The 23,886-nt window shown below is 37.7% G+C and overlaps 1 protein-coding gene across 1 annotated transcript in view; it reads right to left on the bottom strand.

The window, feature by feature from the left end:
- The window catches only part of LOC126251888 (hemocytin), a 541,167-nt gene that overhangs the window by 445,523 nt on the left and 71,758 nt on the right, over positions 1 to 23,886 (bottom strand). Inside the window, exons 7-10 of the mRNA XM_049952591.1 lie at positions 15,008 to 15,103; positions 12,737 to 12,928; positions 11,793 to 12,006; positions 3,241 to 3,374 (exon numbers count right to left, since the gene is read on the bottom strand). Of these exons, the coding sequence (XP_049808548.1) occupies positions 3,241 to 3,374; positions 11,793 to 12,006; positions 12,737 to 12,928; positions 15,008 to 15,103 (636 nt within the window). The remainder of the gene's footprint in view (positions 1 to 3,240; positions 3,375 to 11,792; positions 12,007 to 12,736; positions 12,929 to 15,007; positions 15,104 to 23,886) is intronic.

Here is a 23,886-nt window from a genome sequence, read left to right as displayed (position 1 = left end):
GAGGCTTTCTTTACCAGGTTACTGATTAACTGGCTGTTTTTCAAGGAGTTTCTTGCGGGGTGGGTCAGTGGCCATGTACGTAAAGAAAGTATTCCATTTGAGTCCATAGACATATCACGGCATTGCACTGAACAGATATTTGAATGTTGTGCAGGGGCAGTTGAATTTAGTGAAGCTAAACTTCTAATTGTTGTTGTTTATAGCTCCCCTAACTCTGACTTCAGAGCATTTCTGCTCAAGCTAGATAGAGAGGGTTCTTGATTCATTTTGTAGGAAGTACCAGAAATTAGTTATATGAGGTGACTTCAATATTATTTTGTACATGATGGTGCAAGAAAAAGGATGTTAGTAGATCTCCTAAATTCATACAATCTGGTGCCGACTGTTATTTTTTCAGCTAGGGCGCAGGGGAACGGTAGGAGGCCATAGACAATATTTGTATTCATTCTTCATTACTAGATGGGCACTCTGTTAGTGAAAGGGTGAATGGCCTTTCAGAAGATGATGCACAAATTGTGACACTAAAAGGCATTTGTACTCAAACGAATGTCACATATAATTACAAACTATGTAGGGAAGTCAATCCAACAGCAATAGAGAGTTTTTTAAACCTCGTCAAGGAACAAGAGTGGCAGGATGTTTATAGTGCCAAAAACATAGATGACAGTTATAATCCTTTCCTTAACACATTTCGCATGTTCTTTGAGAGAACATTCTAAACGGGGTACTAGCAGTAAAAGACAGCCTGGGTGGCTGACTAGTGGGATAAGGATATCATGTACAACAAAATGAGAATTATATCAAAACGTTAGAAAGTAGTCACAATCAAGCTACAATAGCCCATTACAAACAGTACGGTAAGGTGCTTAAAAATGTTATTAGGAAGGCAAAGAGTATGAGGTATGCAAATAGAATAGCTAATTCACAGGATAAAATTAAAAGCATATGGTCAGTTGTGAAGGAAGTGTCTGCTCAGCAGTGCAAGGTCGATGACGTAAAGTCAGTTAGTAGTAAAAATATTTCTGTTACTAATAAATCAGATATATGCACAGTATTTAACAATCATTTTCTGAGAAATGCTGGTGAATTAAATAAATATTTAGTTTCTACAGGGAAACATAACTCTCTTCGCAAGTGTCCTTCCGAGATTGATGTCTGAAATACTCCTCTGTGATACATACAAGGAGGAGATTGAGTCAATAATTAAATCACTGAAGACTAAAGACTCTCATAGATGTGATGGATTGCCCAGCAGAATATTAAAGTACTGTGCTGCATGTTGGCTCTGTATTTAGCCATATTTGTAATTTTTCCTTTAGGAATGGCCCATTTCCTGAATGTTTAAAGTACTCAGTAGCAAAGCCGCTTTATAAAAGGGAGAAAAGGATAATGTAGATAATTTTAGACCTATTTCTATGCAATCAGTGTTTGCTAAAGTTATGGGAAAGGCTGTATACGTAAGGATACTTGATCATTTTGTATCAAACGATTTGCTATCAAATGTTTAGTTCAGCTTTCCAAGTCATTTAACAACTGAAAATGGTATATTCTCTTTCCTCTGTGAGGTACTGGATGAGTTAAACAAAAGGTTTTTGAACACTAGGGTTTTTTTATTATTATTTAACTAAGGGGTTTGATTGTGTTGATCACAATATATTGCTCCAGAAGTTGGACCATTACAGAATACGGAGAGAATCTCACAATTGGTTCATGTCTTACTTTAGCAACAGACAGAAAAAGGTCATTCATTATTCACAGTGTTGAGAATGGCTGTTTTGTGGGGTCTGAGTGGGGTACGGTCAAATAGGGGATGCCCCATGGATCAGTGTTGGGGCCACTCCTGTTCCTTATGATATGCCCTCTAGTATTAAGGGTAATTCAAATATTTCTGTTTGCTGATGACACTAGCATGGTAGTAAAGGATGTTGTGTGAAACATTGGCTCGGTTTCAAATAGGCCGGTAAGTTCATGGCTTGTAGAAAATAAACTAATGCTAAATCACAGTAAGACTCAATTTTTACAGTTTCTAACACACAATTCAACACAACCCAACTTTTTAATTTCATAGAATGGGCATATGATTAGTGAAACTGAACAATTCAAATTTTTAGGTGTTCAGATGGATAGTACACTGTCATGGAAAGCCCAAATTCAGGATCTTGTTCATAGACTTAATGCTGCCATTTTTACTATTCGAGCGGTATCTGAAGTAAGTGATCATCCAACACGAAAATTAGTCTACTTTGTTTATTTTCATTTGCTTATGTCATATAGTAATATATTTTGGGGTAACTCTTCCCATTCTGAAAGGATATTTTTGGCTCGGAAACGGGTGGTTCAGGCAATAAGTGGTGTAAGTTTACGGACCTCTTGTCGACCCCTATTCACGAGTCTGGGTATTTTGACATTTGCCTCTCAATTCCTTACTGTCATTTATTGTTAACAAATTTAGCTTATTCCCAAAAATAAACATCTTTAACTCAGTTAATACTCAGCAGAAATCAAACCTGCATTTGGATCAGTCTTCCTTAACTCTTGTGCAGAAAGGTGTGCAGTATACTGCTGCATCCATTTTCAATAAGCTACCAAAAGAATTCAAACATCTTTGCAGTAAACCATATGCTTTCAAATCGAAATGGAAGAGTTTCCTCATGGGCCACTCCTTCTATTCTGGCGAGGAGTTCCTTGAAAAATTAAGCTGATTCTTGTTATATTGTTGATTGTGTTTACTTAAACTTATGGCTTGACTTTTTTTGGGTTCATAAACATTTTTTATCTGTTATTACTTTTACATTGTAATTTCATGTATTGACACATTTCATGACCTTGGAGATTTGCTCCTCAATTTGATCCTATGGAACTTGATGTGTAAACATATAAATAAATAAATAAAAAGTCTCTCTTTTCAGAGCTTGCTACATCTTCTAAGCAGACAAGATCATCTACCACAAAAAATATTTTTAATAATTGTATCCTTAAGTGTCATGAACGTAAATGCGGTTCAAAGATAAAACAAGTAACATATCCAATTAAGAAACAAAACATGTATAACGTAAGTTTGTAATAACATAGCCTAAGAAAATACAATGGGTGATGAAAACTTAAACTCTGATCACTAAGAAAATTTCATTTTGTATTTAATGGTAGTGGGATAAATGTTTACACCTTTTTCCTTTTATTTCTTTTCTGTCATGTATCAGCAGTGACTTAACAGTTTTAACATGCTTGTAAATCACTCACCATTTAAATACAGCACATATTCTTTCTCTTGAGCAAATACTCTGATGTGGCGCCCATTTAGCCTGTCTATTAAGACACTAAAAGTACTGTCTACTTTGTCTTGTGCCAAAGTATACACACAGTCTCCTTGGAAGCTGTGGAAATAACAAAGTGGAATTACAGTTACATATTTTATTAAGAGATTGAACATTGAAAAGTTATGTGTTTTGTTGAAGAATTAGACTATATATTAATCTGGGAAAACAAACACTGCCACTAGTTCAGTACAACAACTTTGTTAGATTGTTTTAATTGGTCTCCTTCCTCACATTATCTGTCTAATGTCAAAAGAGATGGTATGAAAATCACTTTTTATTAGTCATTACATTGCACACAGTAACTCATCAATCTGAATAACTAAACTCACGTTTCGTGAATAAAAGTGTGCCATACAGAAATGAAATTTCACAAGTGCATTAGTTGCTCTGTCAATCACAAGATTTGTATAATGATTTGCAGCCAACTGCAACATATATTAACTGGCTGAACAACGTATCAGTGTGGTCCTGCTAAACAAAGACCTTATTTCCAGTGTTTTGAGAATATGATTTCAAAAATTATGCATTTATCTGAAATCATTAAGAACCCTATGAAAAGAATTTAGCTTATTTTACACAATAATAAAGCAAAATAAAGTTGTTATTGCCATATTCACTGTAAACATTTTCACTGTTACAGTAGTTGATACTACTGTAACAGTACTGAACCAATAAAATTTCATAAAATCTATCATTTTTTGCATTGGTACTTATACTTTACAAAAACACAAAGGAAATAGGTCAGAAAAATAAAAATAAAAGTTATTAAGAAAAGAGAATTAAAACACAATCAATGGACCATTAACCCAAAGAGTAACATTAATAGCCATCTGAAATAAAAATTCCTTATTCATAAAGTATCTTCAGATAAACAAGGTGTGTCTGGAGAGTTTAGTGAATGGCCTCAGAAAATAAAGGAAACTGACCTTCCAAGTAGTCACCATTAGCTTCAACACACTCCTGACATCAGTTGTAAGGCTGTTTGAAACTGTGGGAAAAGACCTGTGGTAGTGCTCAAAGCACCATGGTCACGTGTTGTTGGATATCTGCAACAACTAGGGACTCAACTTTCTCACTCAGTGCAAGGTGACTGTTCTTCAGTACCCTCTTTGTTCTCCAGATTTGGTGCCGACAGACTTCTGTTTACTTACCCACCTTAAATTAGCTCTGAAAGGCTTATGCTTTGCCGACACTGCTCATGACCACAATGCTTTGAGCAATTCCACAAGAAGCACTTGCTGACAGTTGGGTCTTAGCATCCAGAGACAACAGTGGTCATGTGTGTGAGGGTTGTTCCTTTGTAACTCCATTTTAACTTCTTACCCAACAGGACCTCAAGGAATTTTACACACTGTGCTTCATTTAGCCTATGACCATTAATATCTACTGTCCGCCCCCGGTAGCTGAGTGGTCAGCGCAACAGACTGTCAATCCTAAGGGCCCGGGTTCGATTCCTGGCTGGGTCGGAGATTTTCTCCGCTCAGGGATTGGGTGTTGTGTTGTCCTAATCATCATCAGTTCATCCCCATCGATGCGCAAGTTGCCGAAGTGGCGTCAAATCGAAGGACTTGCACAAGGCGAGCGGTCTACCCAACGGGAGGCCCTCGTCACATGCCATTATTATTATTATTAATATCTACTTCTGGAACTCATCTGTGCAAGAGTCTGCTACGTAGAATTTTGTGATCCACATAATCAAAGGTTTTGGCAAAGTCACAGAATATACCAATAGGGTAATTTCTTGTGTAGCTCAGCTGGCTCTTCATGTGTGAAGTTTTGTATTGCTTTCTCTGATAATTCTGCTTACAGTTTTCTGCTCATATGTACAAAACATATATGAAAATGCAAATACAAGGGTACAGAGCATTTTAGATTTAGCAATATGGATAGCAGTCTCTGTTTGTCATGGTATGAAATTAGGTCTTAAACCTTTGACTTTCTAATGTGTGTTCCATTAAAGAAAATCAGAGACCAAGCCCCATGGTACATATTCTTTACAGATGATATTATTATGTAAGGTATCACAAAGGGTGTCACAGAACATGAGTTGGATGCATGAAGACTAACACTGGAAAACAAAGGGCTTAAAATTAGGAAAATTAAAATTGAATATCAGTGCCTGGGAAGAGAAGAAATGAAACAGCCTAAATGAATGAGGTGAGTTTAAAGAGAGTTTCAGCACACTCAATCAACAATGGTAAGTAATGGAAGCCTCGATCCTGTCACAGACTACAGGGAGAAAACTGGATGGAGAAAATGGAAAATAATTATGGTACTCACTGTGACTGAAACATAAACATCAGAGCCAAAATAAGAGCCTAGAAGACAGCAATGAGGTCACATTGCTATAGAATGCACGTATGAGGATAGTTACTAAAATCAAGTGCAAGAGACTAGATGTGCCCTAGATGAAAATGCTGAGATTGGCATGCACAGTCACTGGAATGGAAAGTATTTCAAGTGATGAAATCTGAAGAAGTTTAAGCTGTTGAGGTATCCAAGAAAGTCAAGAACATAAGACTCCAATGGTGTTTGACATGTCATGAAAAGATATCAAACTCACAACACAAGCTGGGCGAAGGAGACAGGAACAGATAAAGGCCAATGGAGAAATGGTTTCTTTTTCATCTCAAAAATTTAATATTATCTATAAAGTACAAATTGCAGAGCTAAGACATTTAAGAAGATGTGACATCCAGTTCTTATCAATACAAACACCTAAAAATTTAGAATATTATGATTCATTTCTTAGTTTACCCTCATGCATTATTTCTAATGAAGTAGTAAGGATTTGTGCAGTACTGAACTGAACATACTGTGTCTCATCTAAATTAGTGACAGTCCATTTGCAGAGTGACAGTTACCAATTTTCAAGAAAGTATAATTTACGTTTTCAAGTGTTTAAATAACCCCCTTAGACTTGATTATAGTGCTTACATCATCAGCAAAGAGCTATTTCTGCTTCTTGAAGATATGATGGGAGATCATTTACAATCATTTACATACACTCTAAGGAAAAAAAGAAATTGAGTGAGAGAGAGAGAGAGAGAGAGAGAGAGAGAGAGAGAGAGAGTGAAAATTGGTCAAAAATTTATATTCACACAGATATCAACAGAAAATGCAAAACTATAAACTTTGGTGGCTGATCAATGAATATGTGACACTGCTGCGCAATTTCACTGAGCAGCTGACAAGGGTAGCAAACAGGGGACACATCAATGCCAGGGCATAAAGTATTTGCAAATTTCATTCTGTATGCTTAGTAGGACAGTAACTATGCCTCACAGACAGGCACATGAACAATATACCCAGATGTCAGCATTTGAGAGAGAATGTGTAGTTGGACTTGAAGAAGTCAGTTGGAGCAATCGGTGAATTGCTCAACATTTGAATAAGTACAGTGGTGTTATTTGATGACGTTGGCAGGAATGGGTGAACCACAGTTGAACACAGCGTCAAGAAAAAAAGGTCAACCTAGAGAAAAGAGAGGATCGAGCAGTCATCAGAAAGGCATTCAGTGCCCCGGATTCATCGTATCATTGATCCGAGATGCAAGGAGCATTAATAGGAGGCTCACTGAAATGGGGTGTTGCTCATAGCACTCCTTGTGCCAAATATCATTGTTCTCTGTACACCAAAGGGCTCATTTGCAGTGGTGTCAAGCACATACAGCTTGGAATCTCACTGACTGGGATAGGATTGTCTTCAGTGATGAGTCCCACTTTGAACTGAGCCCCGATGCCCAGAGAAAACGTGTCTGCAAATGCCCCAGACAGCAGTGGCATACCAGTCTGACTGTTGTCCACCAGGAGTGATGGTCTGGGGTGTCATTTGATTTCATAGCAAGACCCATTTGGTTGTAATCTGCAGGACCCTTATAGCACTATGGTATGTTGCTGATGTTCTATACTCCATTTTGTTGCCTTCATGGCAAGCCATCCTAGGCTTGCATTTCAGTGAGATAATGCCCACTCACAAACAGCAAGAGTTTCTACTGTCTTCTTGCTTGCCAAACCTTACCTTGGGCAGTGAGGTTGCTGGGTCTCTCCCCAACTGAGAATATTTGGAGCATTGTGGGCAGGGAACTGCAACCAGCTCAGGACTTTGACAATCTAAGGTACCGATTGGGCAGAATTTGGCACATTATACCTCAGGAGGACATCCAACAACTTTGTCAATCAATGCCAAGTTGCATAACTGTTTGCATAAGGGCCAGAGGTGGATCAATGTGTTATTGACTTGCTCAATTTGTAAAGCTCTTTCTCTTGAATAAATCATTCAATTTTTTCTGAAATTGTTTGTTTGACTATATATGTACATCACATCTACCAATTTCCATCCCATTCAAATAATTTCATCAAGATGCATACTATTCTTCCTCTTCTTCTTTTTAAGGGTATAATAACAACAAGACTGGGTTCAGTATTGATATATTGATTCCTGTTGTACACCTGTAGTGATAATTACCCTTTCTGAAGATACTGTTTCATTGTGTAATCTACATCTACATCTACATCCATACTCCGCAAGCCACCTGACGGTGTGTGGCGGAGGGTATCCTGAGTACCTCTATCAGTTCTCCCTTCTATTCCAGTCTCGTATTGTTCGTGGAAAGAAGGATTGTTGGTATGCTTCTGTGTGGGCTCTAATCTCCCTGATTTTATCTTCATGATCTCTTTGCGAGATATACGTAGGAGGGAGCGATATACTGCTTGACTCTTCGGTGAAGGTATGTTCTCGAAACTTTAACAAAAGCCCATACCGAGCTACTGAGCGTCTCTCCTGCAGAGTCTTCCACTGGAGTTTATCTATCATCTCTGTAATGCTTTCGCGATTACTGAATGATCCTGTGATGAAGCGCGCTGTTCTCCGTTGGATCTTCTCTATCTCTTCTATCAACCCTATCTGGTACGGATCCCACACTGCTGAGCAGTATTCAAGCAGTGGGCGAACAAGCATACTGTAACCTACTTCCTTTGTTTTCAGATTGCATTTCCTTAGGATTCTTCCAATGAATCTCAGTCTGGCATCTGCTTTAGCGACGATCAACTTTATATGATCATTCCATTTTAAATCACTCCTAATGCGTACTCCCAGATAATTTATGGAATTAAATGCTTCCAGTTGCTGACCTGCTAATTTGTAGCTAAATGATAAGGGATTTATCTTTCTATGTATTTGCAGTACATTACACTTGTCTACATTGAGATTCAATTGCCATTCCCTGCACCATGCGTCAATTCGCTGCAGATCCTCCTGCATTTCAGTACAATTTTCCATTGTTACAACCTCTCGATACACCACAGCATCATCTGCAAAAAGTCTCAGTGAACTTCCAATGTCATCCACAAGGTCATTTATGTATATTATGAATAGCAACGGTCCTATGACACTCCCCTGCGGCACACTTGAAATCACTCTTACTTCGGAAGACTTCTCTCCATTGAGAATGACATGCTCCGTTCTGTTATCTAGGAACTCTTCAATCCAATCACACAATTGGTCTGATAGTCCATATGCTCTTCCTTTGTTCATTAAATGACTATGGGGAACTGTATTGAATGCCTTGCAGAAGTCAAGAAACACGGCATCTACCTGTGAACCCATATCTATGGCCCTCTGAGTTTTGTGGACGAATAGTGCGAGCTGGGTTTCACATGACCGTCTTTTTCAAAACCCGTGCTGATTCCTACAGAGTAGATTTCTAGTCTCCAGAAAAGTCATTATACTCGAACATAAAACGTGTTCCAAAATTCTACAACTGATCGACGTTAGAGATATAGGTCTATAGTTCTGCACATCTGTTCGACGTCCCTTCTTGAAAACGGGGATGACCTGTGCCCTTTTCGAATCCTTTGGAACGCTACGCTCTTCTAGAGACCTACGGTAAACCACTGCAAGAAGGGGGGCAAGTTTCTTCGCGTACTCTGTGTAAAATCGAACTGGTATCCCATCAGGTCCAGCGGCCTTTCCTCTTTTGAGCGATTTTAATTGTTTCTCTATCCCTCTGTCGTCTATTTCGATATCTACCATTTTGTCATCTGTGCGACAATCTAGAGAAGGAACTACAGTGCAGACTTCCTCTGTGAAACAGCTTTGGAAAAAGGCATTTAGTATTTCGGCCTTTAGTCTGTCATCCAATGTTTCAGTACCATTTTGGTCACAGAGTGTATGGACATTTTGTTTTGATCCACCTACCGCTTTGACATAAGACCAAAATTTCTTAGGATTTTCTGCCAAGTCAGTACATAGAACTTTACTTTCGAATTCATTGAATGCCTCTCGCATAGCCCTCCTCACACTACATTTCGCTTTGCATAATTTTTGTTTGTCTGCAAGGCTTTGGCTATGTTTATGCTCGCTGTGAAGTTCCCTTTGCTTCCGCAGCAGTTTTCTAACTCGGTTGTTGTACCACGGTGGCTCTTTTCCATCTCTTACGATCTTGCTTGGCACATAATCATCTAACGCATATTGTACGATGGCTTTGAACTTTGTCCACTGATCCTCAACACTATCTGTACTTGAGACAAAACTTTTGTGTTGAGCCATCAGGTACTCTGTAATCTGCTTTTTGTCACTTTTGATAAACAGAAAAATCTTCCTACCCTTTTTAATATTTCTATTTACGGCTGAAATCATCGATGCAGTAACCGCTTTATGATCGCTGATTCCCTGTTCTGCATTAACTGTTTCAAATAGTTCGGGTCTGTTTGTCACCAGAAGGCCTAATATGTTATCGCCACGAGTCGGTTCTCTGTTTAACTGCTCAAGGTAGTTTTCAGATAAAGCACATTCCCTGAGTTTTATAATGCAGCAAGGCAACAAGCTGCACCCTTTTAGTTACAGAGGATGAAAATTAGATACCAGCAAGATCTCTAATATCATAGCATTTTAGCTTTTATAGGAGAATACTGTGAACTGCACAATCAAATGCTTTTGACAAATCACAAAAGAGACCAGATAGCAATATTTTATTATTAAAATTTTGTATAACACAATTTGTGGACTGAAAAATCACATGTTCTGTGTAGATATCATTTTGAAATTCAAATTGAGACTGACTATCTTATTTTGAGAGACATGTGTTATGGTTCTTGTGCACTGACCATCTTATTTCGAGAGAGAAAAAATCATTCAAAATATGTGCACTGCAAATGACAAAGAACCATGTAGACCATTATTTAGAAAACTTAAAATATTAACTCTGCCACCCTTATACATATATGAGATTATTATATTTTTGTATGCCAGACATGAATTATTTGAGGGAAACCATTTTGTCCATTCACATGATACTATAAACAAATGAAATGTTATGCTCCCCACCCACCACCTCAGATTGTATGCCCAGGGACCTCAATACATGCGAATGAAAATTTGTAATAAATTAAAAGGGAACAAGATGATGCAGATGAATTTAGGATCACTTAAAAGAAAGCTATATGAGGTACTGACACTGAAGTGTTGATTACTCAGTGGAAGAATTTGTGTAAACTGGAAATTTGTGCTGGATGCAATGCGTTTCACATTTCAAGAAATATCCTTATAGTGTTGTTATTTATGATAGTGCAACTATTTATTAATGTAAAAATCATTGTAACTGTTTTATAAATTTTTGACATGTCTCTTGTACGCAAACCAAACGGATTGCAAATGTATGCCATGAGATGAATAAAACACAAATCACAAAAGACTTGTGTTATGGTTCTTGTGCACATACTTTTTTCCCAGAACATTCCAGGTAAGTGGTGAGATTGTTTGGTAATTATTAATCTGTCACACCATCTTTCTTGTAAAGGTGTCTGACAATACCATATGTCAGTTTGTCTGGAAATAGTCCCTGTGTTAGTGATGTGTTGCATATGTGATTTGCAATATTATATATATATGTAGAATAGGATTTTAGTACTTTAGTTGAGATATTGTCAACTAAATGAGAGTTCAAGGTTTTGGGGGTTAATTACCCCCTTAATTTCTTCAGCTGAGTAAGGAGTAATTGTAACCTGACTGTGTGTACTGTATGTATGGGTCAATTCTTCTTATATATATTCTTTTCTTTATACTTTGAATTGTCCATACTAGGAGGAACAATGGATGTAGGATGACAAACAGGAATAAGTTAAATGGAAAAATACTGACCATTCAAAAAAAAAAAAAAAAAAAAAAAAGGGGGAGGAGAGGGGGAGAGAGAGAGAGAGAGAGAGAGAGAGTTGTCTATCATCTCACTTTTATTTGTTTTGTTTTATTTGTTTTATTGTTTTATTTCAGAAGTATGTATTCAGACAATATTCTTTTGCCTGCTTTATTATTACTTAGTAATAAATATTGTTTTACATTTAATACTAAGTAGTTTTATGCTAACAAATATCATTAATAGCACACAGTCTAGATTCAAGCAAAATAAATATGGTTTGGGAAAAATCAGACCATTGGCTATCTTAAGAAGAATATAATTATAATAATATAACAACATACCTTACGATTTTTCCATCAAATGTCTTAAAATGGCTTCCTGACCAAGTGAAACAGTCTCCTGGTAGTGGGTTATGGAAAATTACAGCTGGTGTCCTGCTGTTGAAATCAAGGGGACTCCATTCATGTGGTATTGTACCCAAAAAAGTGGTCTTGTTACTAAAAATCTGGGAATGGGACTCCAGGAATTCAGATGGAAGCATTTCCACTAGAGAATCTGCAAGTTATATAAATTATTAAATTTACAACAATACACAAATGAGTGCAAATTAAATGCAAGAGTCGGACAAGAATGGAACATTCATCAAAAGAAACAATGTAACGAATATATAACGAAATGCAATAGATTCCTACTCATCACATGTTGGATGGCTGACAGGTACACTGAAAGAAGATAGCTTGATATTACTAGCTCTTGGATAAAGTCTTTGTCAGTTGCAAACAAAACACATACACATTTACACACGCGTAACTCACATATATGGCCTCTGTTGTCTACAGGCACCTCTGAAGTTAAGTCCCATAGTGCTCAGAGCCATTTTTTTGTCTACAGGCACTATGGCTTGACAACAGAACACCAAAAATAAAAGAAATACAAGGCCATGTTACAATGCATTTCTTTCATTTTTGATTTTCTTTTACTTTTGGTGTTCTGTGGTTTGGCCTTAGCACCCAAAGATGACAATGGTCATGTGTGTGAGTTATGCGTGTTTAAACATATGTGTGTTTTGTCTGCAACTGATGAAGGACATGGTCTGATAGCTGATGATATCAAGCAGTCTTCAGTCTTCCTTCAATGTGACTGTCAGCCACTCAATGACTCCTTTATATGGAGAGTAGCAATCCACCCTGTTTCATATTGTAGTATTCCATCCTGAATTTTACACTGTTTGACAGTGTAACCGAGTTAGATTTACAGCTTGAATTGAGAGTACTGTGATATTTACCGTACTGGCACTGTGGTATATTGGGTGGGCTAAAGGCTCCAGTTGCATAGTCACAGATGTATTCTTCAGCAGGTGGTTCACTGAATCGTCCTCCTGGAGGACAGGATATTGAACATGCAAAGCGGTTACCAGATTGATGACAGGTATACTGCCCATTGAATTTCAGATTTTGAGGAGTACAGGCATCAGCCACTAAAAAGGAAAACAGAAAGGTAAGTATTATATGTCTGCTATTTGCTAAAATCCATAATCATTACACACTATCAGTGACATATACTGAGCAGTTATTAGTAATGCTTACATCTCTATAGGTCCTGGTATTTGTATTTATTTCATTTATTTCCTTCCTTTCATAATACTGTCATTCTAAAAAGCAATACTCGCTCGATTTAAGCATTTGAAATAAACATTATTACTACTATTATTATTATTATTATTATTTTATTTTTGGGACAAACTATTTTCCAAACAGCTACATCTTTTGTCTCATCTGCTGCAGCACACACTGCTTCTTAACATATGGTTCTATTATGATATACCTATGACCTGGTTTAATGTAGCCAAAAATGTTTTAATGGTTTTTGTAAGTCAAAACTAGTTGTCGCTTGTCAGATTCCTGATGCCAGGGGTCATATACAGTGTATAAAATAAATGTTACATCTTTATTATGAACATTACTAATCCTCTACAATGGACCCCAGACTAAGGCTGAGGTGTCATGACCAACATTATAAAATTCATTATGTGAAGTGCATGATTCAGAAGTTACCATTGGACATAAATAATGTCATACTACCTACTGGAGAAACAACACTCTAGTTACTACAATTTTCAAATGGTTTTTATTCTATCACAATTGTTCAAAGCAATATACAGAATACCAATTTCAGTGGGTTATGGCCACTGATGTGTCATTACTACACTATTTGTCATAAAGTGTTCATTCTAACAGGGGCAAAACATCAACATGTATAAAAGCTTATTGATAACATACACCAATATTGATAGTTCGCTCCAGTTTGTTTAATCATCTTGTGACAATTAGTATAAAATTCACTTGTAAAATGATGGTACAATTGGCCAAAACTGGTAAGGTGTATATTACTGTGGGTATTAATTATCGAATATAATATTTGTAAATTTTGGATATTTTGTGTGCACTTCTTGAGCCAAATCATGAACTTAAGCAGTAGTTAATGACTCAAGAATAATATTTAATATTTACACACATACCATTTTTATAGTTCCAGCACATGGCAATATGGTATACAGTTCTTAGTCTCTCCAATTCATTTGCCCCATTTCAAACAACAAAGCAACATAGGATAACAATGAATAGTAGAGCTTCCTTCTTATATATGCAAAATCTAATGTTGCTCAAACATACATTCAAAAAAATGTTACATGTACCCAGCCACACAGTAAGTTGTACAGTTATGTTACTGCAACGAGAGAAGGAGAATATCAAATCATAGATCTCCTTAATCAGAAAATAATTTGAATTCCCAACTCAATGAAAGAGCACCAAATATGAAAACATTATGATTAAATTAATATATAATTTAAGCAATAGCAGTTTTTCCTTGCACACATAATTATGTACCAGTGGCAATGCATCATTATAAATGAATTTCTTGCTTCCTAAACAAAAAGAAGCTTTGTACCATCACACTGGCTGTCAGTTGGTGTTGTACCTGGACACGAATTAGACAGGAAGTGCAGAAGGAGGCAGGAGTTAAGCTGCCCAGAGTTCTATGTTCAAAGACATAGTATACGAAGATACAGGCTCCGGGCTGTCAAACAATGGCCACATGATACCCAATGAGATTCTGCTGGAGACATCGCACCAGCTAACCACACTTACACATAACACTGACTCCATCATGTGGGGAAATAAAATGGTTAATATTCCACCCCCACCCTCACCCACCCTATGTATCCAATTATTGATTTGTGTTTATGCCCACTCATTTTACATTTTGACATCCCACGGATGGCCATTTGCATTTCAATTCCTCAGCTCATAACCTTTTTTGACATCCAGCATGGAGTACTTTCCGTTTATTAATTTTGAATTCATAACTACTGCATTTTGCAACTGAGCCTTCAAATTTAGAATTGATACATCACATCCTAAACAAAGACCTCTGACAGTTATTCCCACTGAACAATGTTTTGAGCAACATTAAAATTTATTTCTCTTAATGAATACCTGTCCACAAACACAAAACAGCTATAAAACACAAAACAGCTAGCACCACATTAACTTACAGTATTGACATTGTGGTCCTCTGTAATCTTGGGGGCAAAGACAGACATTGAAAGTGAGGCAGCTACCACCATTCTGGCATGGAGGATCGCAGATCGCTGCAAAGAAACAATATGTTTTTAAATCAAAAACCACATTATATTTAACAAACTTATAACTCTAAGTAAAAAGCCACACTCATGGAATACTTTTATTCTAAAAAGGAAACAGAGTTAGGACTTACTTTCTCATCACCATCAAGATCATTAGAAACAGAGACAGTCTCAGATCAGGGAAGGAAGAGGGACGAAATTGGCTGTGCCCTGTCAAAGAAACCCCCTGCCATAACCTTTGGAAATTTAGGGGAAAGCACTGAAAACCTACATTTGAATGGCTGGACAGGGATTTGAACCACTGTCCTCATAAATATGAGTCCAGTGTCTGAGCAATATAGCATATTCAGTGCATTCTTTTCTCTAGGTAATACTGATTACAGTTTGATGTATGAATGGCTGAACAGGGATTTGAAGCACTGTCCTCATAAATATGAGTCCGGTGTCTGAGCATTATAGCATATTAAGTGCATTCTTTTCTCTAGGTAATACTGAATACAGTTTGATGTTGTACACACAATTGAATATCATATGAAAGGGAACCCAAAAATAACTATAAACACCTTCCAGAAGTCCAATGACTGAAAGAAATGAAATAGCAAATTACATCTTTAAAAAGACCATGGTTTAAGAGGAAAAGTAATGCATTGAGCATACTCTGGTACGGGGCTCCCTGGAAGATCAGTGCCTGCCGGAGGAAAAGGATCTAGAAGGCTGTTAGAGGGCACTGTATCACTGCAGCACTACGAGTGCACCATCTGTCACACCACATAAATACGCTGGTCAATAGCATTCCTCACAGCCATTATAAGTATGGCTGTCCAGCAAACGGTGAGGCAGTTCTGTACTCACATCTGATATTGTCAGTTACTATAGTCCGATCCACAAACAATGGTGGTCTACACATGTCGAGGCATGTATAGGGATTTCATTGCTGCCGATTCCAAGTGACAGTTACGGTACATGCATGTGTGTGTTTTGCACTTTAAAAAAGCGTATAGCCTACAAATTATGTCCCTTGCTCTCTTATGCACAATTTGTAACTTACCACCACCATCGGCAATAACAACTTGCAACAACTGGAATAGAACTTCTCTAAAGAGCACACTTTGATTACGTTTAATGCTCACATTAACTACAGCATTCACAGCAGAGTGGTTAGAACACTACTGAACGTTGATAGGCTGTTGGAGACTCTTTCTTCTTGGCAAGTTAACATCATTGTGGTAAAGGTTTCTATTTTTGCACCTTACACCATTGTTACACAGGTTACTTTATGCTTGTGCTAGTCTGTGTCTTGTCTACCAACAGTCAGCCATCTTCAGCTGGACTACTGCTTGGTATTGTGTTCTCTTCCATAGGTGGCACTTCCAACTTGTGGCTTCACCCAGTTGTCTCCTGGGTTTTGATGCCATGTGCTGATATTTGGCTAGTCACAGATATAGCACATATGATGACTGAATGTTATAAAATGTTGAATACAATTTAATGTTGAACTCACAGTCAAACAACACCTTCTTTTAATAATAGATGTGTATATTATAAAGTGATACGTTGAATATCATATGAGATGACACCCAGAAGTAACTAGTATTCCTTTCCAGATGGCTAAGGTTTTTTAGTTCTAGTTTCACATACTGCTTGTGGCAATTAAATAAGAAATATTGACTCAGACATAAGTTTATAAATGTTTTCCTTGTTTTAAAAGTGGTCAGATAGCCATTGATGATTAACTGTCCGCTGACCTCTAAGAGGCATAGTCCATAACAGTTCAGGCAGGCTAGGAAAAAAATCTTACCTTCACAATCTTGGATGTTATTGAACTTAGCATATATTAAAATGAAGCACTAATTAGGGAACATGTATTTTTTTGTTTTCTCCAAATAAATTTCTGCTCCGAGATACAGCCCTTAAAAGATGACACTACGCATACCATTTTGAAGATGCGAATTTTGGAAACAATTTTAAAATGCTGTATATCTGGAACAGTTCTAGATATTCTGTTGGATTTTTTTTATTTGAAAGACAATTGCTTTATGATTACAAATAAATCCTTCATTTGGACCTATTTTTCAAAGTTCTTTTACTACAGCGTTCTCAATTTTTTTTTAATTTATTAATTTTTTTCTCAAAAATGCCAGTCCATAAAATTGATTACCACCTGATAGTTCTACATCCCATGAAAAGGAGATCTTCCACTTTTAGGTTGAAAAGGTTTGATAAAAAATTGAAATTTTTGCCATACATAAATCCATTTTATTACCATATTATAAAATAACAGGCTCATAAAAATCAAAACCCAGCATTAATTAACATAATTTTAGTTCTGAAAGATGCATAAGAGACTCATTTTTCGAGCATTTTAAATGATTCCAAAATGTATGTGACAGGTCCAAAGACTTAAGGGTTTCAGTTTATACAACTTCTGTGTACTCTGTTTTATTCTGAAATTTGCCAGTCAGTGAACTAAAATGTGTTCCACTGCTGCAGTATCTTCTTTTGATATAGAGTGATGCCTTCCTGTTGGACCAATAGGAACTGGAGCACTTACAGTCTTCAAAACATTGTGAACAGGAAGTGAACACTGACGTCGTAGTTGCTGTCCTTTAGCTAGAAATCTATATCCAGCAACTGGTCCATGTGGTAGCATAAAGTTCACTACAGTTTTTGTTTAACTCATACCTGGTGTCTATAATCTCTGCAGTCCACCAGTCACAGTCATACACATGCACCACAAACATCCCCCTTCTCAGATTGTGAATCGGAATATTATCCTGCTGTTTCTGAGGTGTTGGCCGAACAAATGAAATTTCTTCTTTCTTGCTCTTAAAAATGCATGCAATATGAGTTCGCCCATCACTTCAAGTCCAAAAATGTGTCTTTTGGATTCCTTTCACATGGAGTAGTTTGTTTGGACCATTCTTCTTTTTTCTGCTCACAGAATTCTTTGATTTCCTCTTTGGACAAAAGAATGAGTGCTGTGGATGTGTAAGATTTCATGACTCTTGTAATATCCTCAGCATTCTGAATCGCAGAGGTATTTGGTCTGGCAAGGTTATGTTTTGTAGCATGGTGCTTCAACAGGTCTCCTACACAATCACAAGGCCCCTTCCTATGACCAGTAGCTCTGATACCCTGTCAGCTGGCACAAGTGACTTACTCAACTCAAACAGCTGGTAGCAATTTTTAAAATGACTAGGAGCACCATCAGAAATAATGATGATCTTTTCTGCCTCTGTTTGCAGTTAAAGAATTTTGTGCATTGCTAGCAAAGCATGTGCTGAGTCATGTCCTGTGTCATCGCTTATAACTGCAACACTTGTGGTCTTGTTTTGAAAATATATCACTACCGTAAAAATTGAAACCTGGCCATTACTCCAATGGTACTCTTTGTAATTCTTGTGGGAGAATTACAGACCAGTTCTCAGCAAAATCACAGTGAAGCACTGTACACACCCTTTCACTTCTGCAATGTGTTGTTGTTGCAACTTCTTCAGCTGCTTTCACTGACCATTTACCAAGTTTATCAATAAAACTGTCAAAGGCAACAATTTTCTTAATTAGTTTATTTTACTCCCATGTTGCATATGTAATTTCTGCAGAGTTATCTGCTACACCTTCCAGGCCAAGTGTCTGTAAAGACAGTCCTCTCTTTCCAGGGCAGTCAACACATTCTTGAAACAAAGTCTCTCACTTTACGTCACAGACTACTAATGACTTCATATGCCCAACCAGGATGTCATATGTCATGTGCTCCAGTAAGTTCTTCAAAGTTACCACACAATGTTCAAAATTTGCCCAGTACACACATAAACAGACATCTCCAGGTGGGTATGGAACTACCCACTTACATCGTAGTGCATAAAATTCTGATTTTCCAATATGTGAAGTTGTATAGTTGCTCTTATAAATTGCAAAAGTATGTTTAATACTGCGAGTCATGTACCACTTCACTTTCACAACTTTTTGACCTTCAACTGTTACAGTTATATTGTCTTTTTTGCTGGCACTCTGGTGAGAACAGTCTCATTTATCTTCCAAATAAAATGACTGCACTATTTGAACTTGTGCTGCTTCTACAGGATGACCATAATAGGGATCTGGTCTTCCAAAGACTCCTTTTACACACCTCACATTTCTTGACTTTTCTACCATGTACTTTGATACTAGTGGAATGTGGTTCAAAAATGTTTTCTTTGAAAATGTCTCTGGCGTAATTGTTAAAACTTGCACCTTTTCACTGTAGGATGCACAATATTCAACAGCTGAATTGATATTTGTGAAAAATTCCTGCCAAGAGGTGCAAGAGTGCTTTGGTTCATTTTCTTCTGAAGATGGAGTTTATACTTTGAAAAGTAGTTGTGGTCAGTTTTGTTGTAGTGTATTCATCCATAGATTTAGTATTTTCTCTGTACTCTGTTATGACTTGACTTCCAGACCACAGTTTCTTAACACAACTAACACCTACCTCTGAAATTAACTGGTTTGGGGTATTTAATTCTTCCTCTATTGATGTGAAATCTGCATCATCTTGTTATTCTATCAAAACATTTAGAACACAAAAAGCTGTCACTGGAAACATCTTCACTTTGAAACAGAGTCTTCAAATGAGAACACTTATTACCAACCAGAACAAAGTCTGTTTTTTTTATTATTATTTATTTTATATCACTCTTTCATGGATATCCAAATAGTCAGCACATTTCACTCTCCTGTGGCCCCAGTCAGAGGGCATTTCAAACAGTCCTTTTCACAAAACACACTGCTACTGTGTCAACTGGCAAATTCCTCATGAAAACACAGGACTCACTGGATGGTCTCAGATTTCTTAGAAGTAAACAAATTAACACTGAAAAACTACAATACAGAAACCTGCAATGAACAACCATGACAAAGAAACTGACAAGAAACTACAACAAAGTGTAAGAAATATCTGCAACAATGAAAATGAAAAGAAATAACTGCAACAAAGAAAGTGATATGAAATAACTGCAACAAAGACAGCGGAAGTAAACACTGTAACAAAGAAATTAGTAAGAAACAACTTCAGTGAGGACATACATTACCCTTGACAGTTAAAAAAATGATTTTTTATGGTAAAACCAGTCCAACTTGAAAGTAAAGCTCTATTTTACAGAGAATATAGAACTACATGCTAATCAACAGAAAAAAATCTAACTTTTCTGGATTAGCATTTTTGGGAAAAAAAAACCTGTAAATGATAAAGAAAATTCAAAAGGTGACAGTAAAAGAACTTTGACAGATATGTCCAAATGGGGGATACCATTGTAACCATAAAGCAATTATCTTTCAAACAAAAAAAACTTGAGATACAGCATTTAAAAAAAAATTCAAAATTTGTATCTTCAAAATGGTGTTTGCAGTGTTATCTTTGGAGGCCTGTATCTTGAGGCAAGAATTTTGTGGAGAAAACAAAAAAATACATGTTTCTTACTTACTCCTGAATTTTAACATATGCTAAACTCAATAACATCTAAGACTATGAAGGTAACCCCCCTGCCTGAAGTGATGCGGATTATGCCAAGACAAAAAAAAAATGGCATGTGTTCACATCATATGGGCACAGAACAATTTTACTTTTACATCTATAACTATACTCTGTAATCCACTTTGAAGTGTATGTCAGAGGCATTGTACTACTTCTTAGGGCCTTTACATTCCTTTCACATATGGAGCACAGGAAGAATGATTGCTTAAACACCTCTGTGTATTCAATTAGTCTAATATTCCTTCATCGTCTGTATGGGAGTGACATGTAGGCAGTTGTAGTTACATTTAGATTCCTCACTTAATGATGATTGTTGAAACTTTTTAAGTGAGATTTCATGGGACAGTTGTTGTCTGTCTTCATGGATCTGCTAGTCCTGGTTTTTCAGCATCTCTATGATGCTCCCCCATGGATCAAACAAACCTTTGACCATAATAAGTGTTGACCTTCTTTGTAAATGTTTAATATCCTCTGACACTCACATTTGGTATGGAACTGGCTGAAATATCCTTTGGTACACATTAAAGTATTTTGTTCGAAGATTTAAAGGTGACATTGTAGGACCAAAATTTGTCTCACGTGCACTTTACAATGTATAAGGGTGCCATCCTTGTTAGTGTGTACCAAGATTTAAAAGAAGAGTCACAACTGACTTTTTATCATAAATGATGCAGATGAAAAGATGTGGTGTTATGGGTATGACCCAGAATCTAAGCAAAACAATGATTCATCCAATGGCCAGTTGTAGTGAAATAAAATTGTTAACAGTGAGACTGATACTCCAGTCACTTATACAACCACAAATACTGTCACATTTAGTTACTTCCGTAACTCAGTATATTATTATGAAGCTACTACATTTTGCATTTTACTGTACTGCAGCTTTAATATACTTAATTTTTATTTTCATAAGGATTGATTCTAATGAGTTGTTTATTTACTTTATGAGAAGCATGTGAGGACACTTTAATCATCCAACTGTCAACTGGGAAAATTATAGTTTTGTAAGTGGTGGACTAAATGCGTTCTCCAAAAATTACCTAGAACAGACAGCATGGAGGTCTACTCATAATGGAAATACAGTGACCAGCCAGAACATTGTGACCACCTACCTGATAGTCAAACAATGGAAAATCCAAGATGGAATGTAACTATATTATGAACTACTCACCATATAGCCGAGATGCTGAGTCGCTGAAAGGCACAACGAAAAGACTGTCACAAAATAAGCTTTCGGCCAACAAGGCCTTCATCAAAAATAGATGACACACACACACACACACACACAAATGCAACTCACACACACGTGACCACACTCTCTGGCAGCTGAAGCTAGACTATGAGCAGCAGCAGCAGTGCATGATGGGAGAGGCAACTGGGTGGGAGTAATGAGAAGGCTGTTGTGGGGCAGGGAGGGATAGCAGGGTAGGGGTGTCGTACAGTGAAGTGCTACTGGGGACTGTGCAAGGATGAGGTGGAGAGATGGTAGGGCAGCTAGGTGCAGTCAAGAAGTTAGACAGAGGGTGGGGGAAGGGGTGAGGGAGAGGGTGGTGGAAAAGGAGAGAAGTAAAAGAATGGGTATGTTGGAAGAATAGAGGGCTGTGTAGTGATGGAATGGGAACAGGGAAGGGGCTAGATGGGTGAGGACAATGACTAACGAAGGTTGAAGCTAGCAGGATTACAGGGACGTAGTTGGTATGTCCACCTTTGGCACAGATAACAGCAACGATGCATCGTGGCATGGAAGCAATGAGACCTTGGTAGGTCACTGGAGGGAGTTAGAATCACAGCTGCACACGTAAGTCACCTAACTCTTGTGAATTCTGGGGAGGGATGTGATGAGCTCTGACGCCATGTTCACTCATACCCCAGATGTGTTCCGTCGGTTTCAAATATGGTGAGCTGGGAGCCAGCACATCAACTGGAACTCGCCACTATTTTCCTCGAACCACTCCATCACACTCCTGGCCTTGTAACATGGTAAATTATCTTGTTGAAAAATGTCACTGCCATAGGGAAATATGATTGTCATGAAGGGGTATATGCGGTCTGCAACCAGTGTATGATACTCCTTGGCATATCACTGTGCCTTGCACAAGCTCCACCAGATCCATGGATGCCCACGTGAATGTTCCCTCATGGCATAATGGAGCTGCCGCCAGGCTGACTCCATCCCACAGTACAGGTGTCAAGAAGCTGTTCCCTGGAACATGACACATTCGCGCCCTCCCATCGGCATGATGAAGAAGGTATCAGGATTCATCAGACCGTGGCTCTGCCACTGTGCCAATATCCAGTGCCAGTGGTCATGTGCCCATTTCAGTCATAGCTGCCAATGTCGTTGTGTTAACACTGGCACATGCACTGGTTGTCGGCTGCAGAGGCCCATTGTTAAGAGTGTTCGGTGTACTGTGTGTTCAGACACACTTGTACTCTGCCCAGAATTAAAGTCTAATGTTAGTTCCAACACAGTTTGCCGCCTGTCCTGTTTTACCAGTATGCCCACCCTATGACATCTGACATATGTAATGAGGGGTGGCCACCAACTCCACAATGTCTGAACATGGTTTCTCAATGTATTAAAGACAGCCATCACAGCACTCCACTAGCACCTGGCCATCACAATATGCCCTTTGACAAACTCAGACAGATCACGTGCCTTCCCCATTCTACACACAGACAGCACACTCACTGATTCTACATGCACCATGCACACGTCTTGACTAACAGTCATTCATCATCAGGTGACCCTGTTATTGCCTGAATGAGTTTATATCAATAGTAGCTCGGTGGTGATAATGTTCTGGCTGATCAGTGTAAATTGGACATAATGGCAACAAGTAGGCCTGAATTCTTTGAGGATATGCACACTGAAACTGGTATCAGTGATTATGAGACATATATTGACTTAATGTCCTTGTGGAAACTCTGCACTCACTGGTCTTAAAACATATTTTTTACTATCTGTCCTGACCGCATTAATTTTTTTCAAAATGAACAGTTTCAGTTCATTGTGAGCCATCCTCAGATCTGATGGCTTCAGTACAAGAGTAAACAGTCCAACAATCAGCAACATCTACGTTCTACGTCACAGGGGAAAAAATTAAAAAATTACAAATCTGCTGATAAGTAGACAGGTTACTCTTGTAACCAAAGCAGTCAAATCTGAGGATGATCTGTGTTGAACTGAAGGAGGTGATCATAAAAAAATTAATGCAATGAAGACAGACAAGACCACAGAGCAGTTGCAGAAACGATGGCTACCAAACTACAAAGAACA

Source organism: Schistocerca nitens, chromosome 4 (genome assembly GCF_023898315.1).
Source record: "Schistocerca nitens isolate TAMUIC-IGC-003100 chromosome 4, iqSchNite1.1, whole genome shotgun sequence".
NCBI classification, from domain to species: Eukaryota; Metazoa; Arthropoda; class Insecta; order Orthoptera; family Acrididae; genus Schistocerca; species Schistocerca nitens.
Note: the sequence above shows the minus strand (reverse complement) of the source record. Positions and strands in the feature narration are given on the sequence as shown.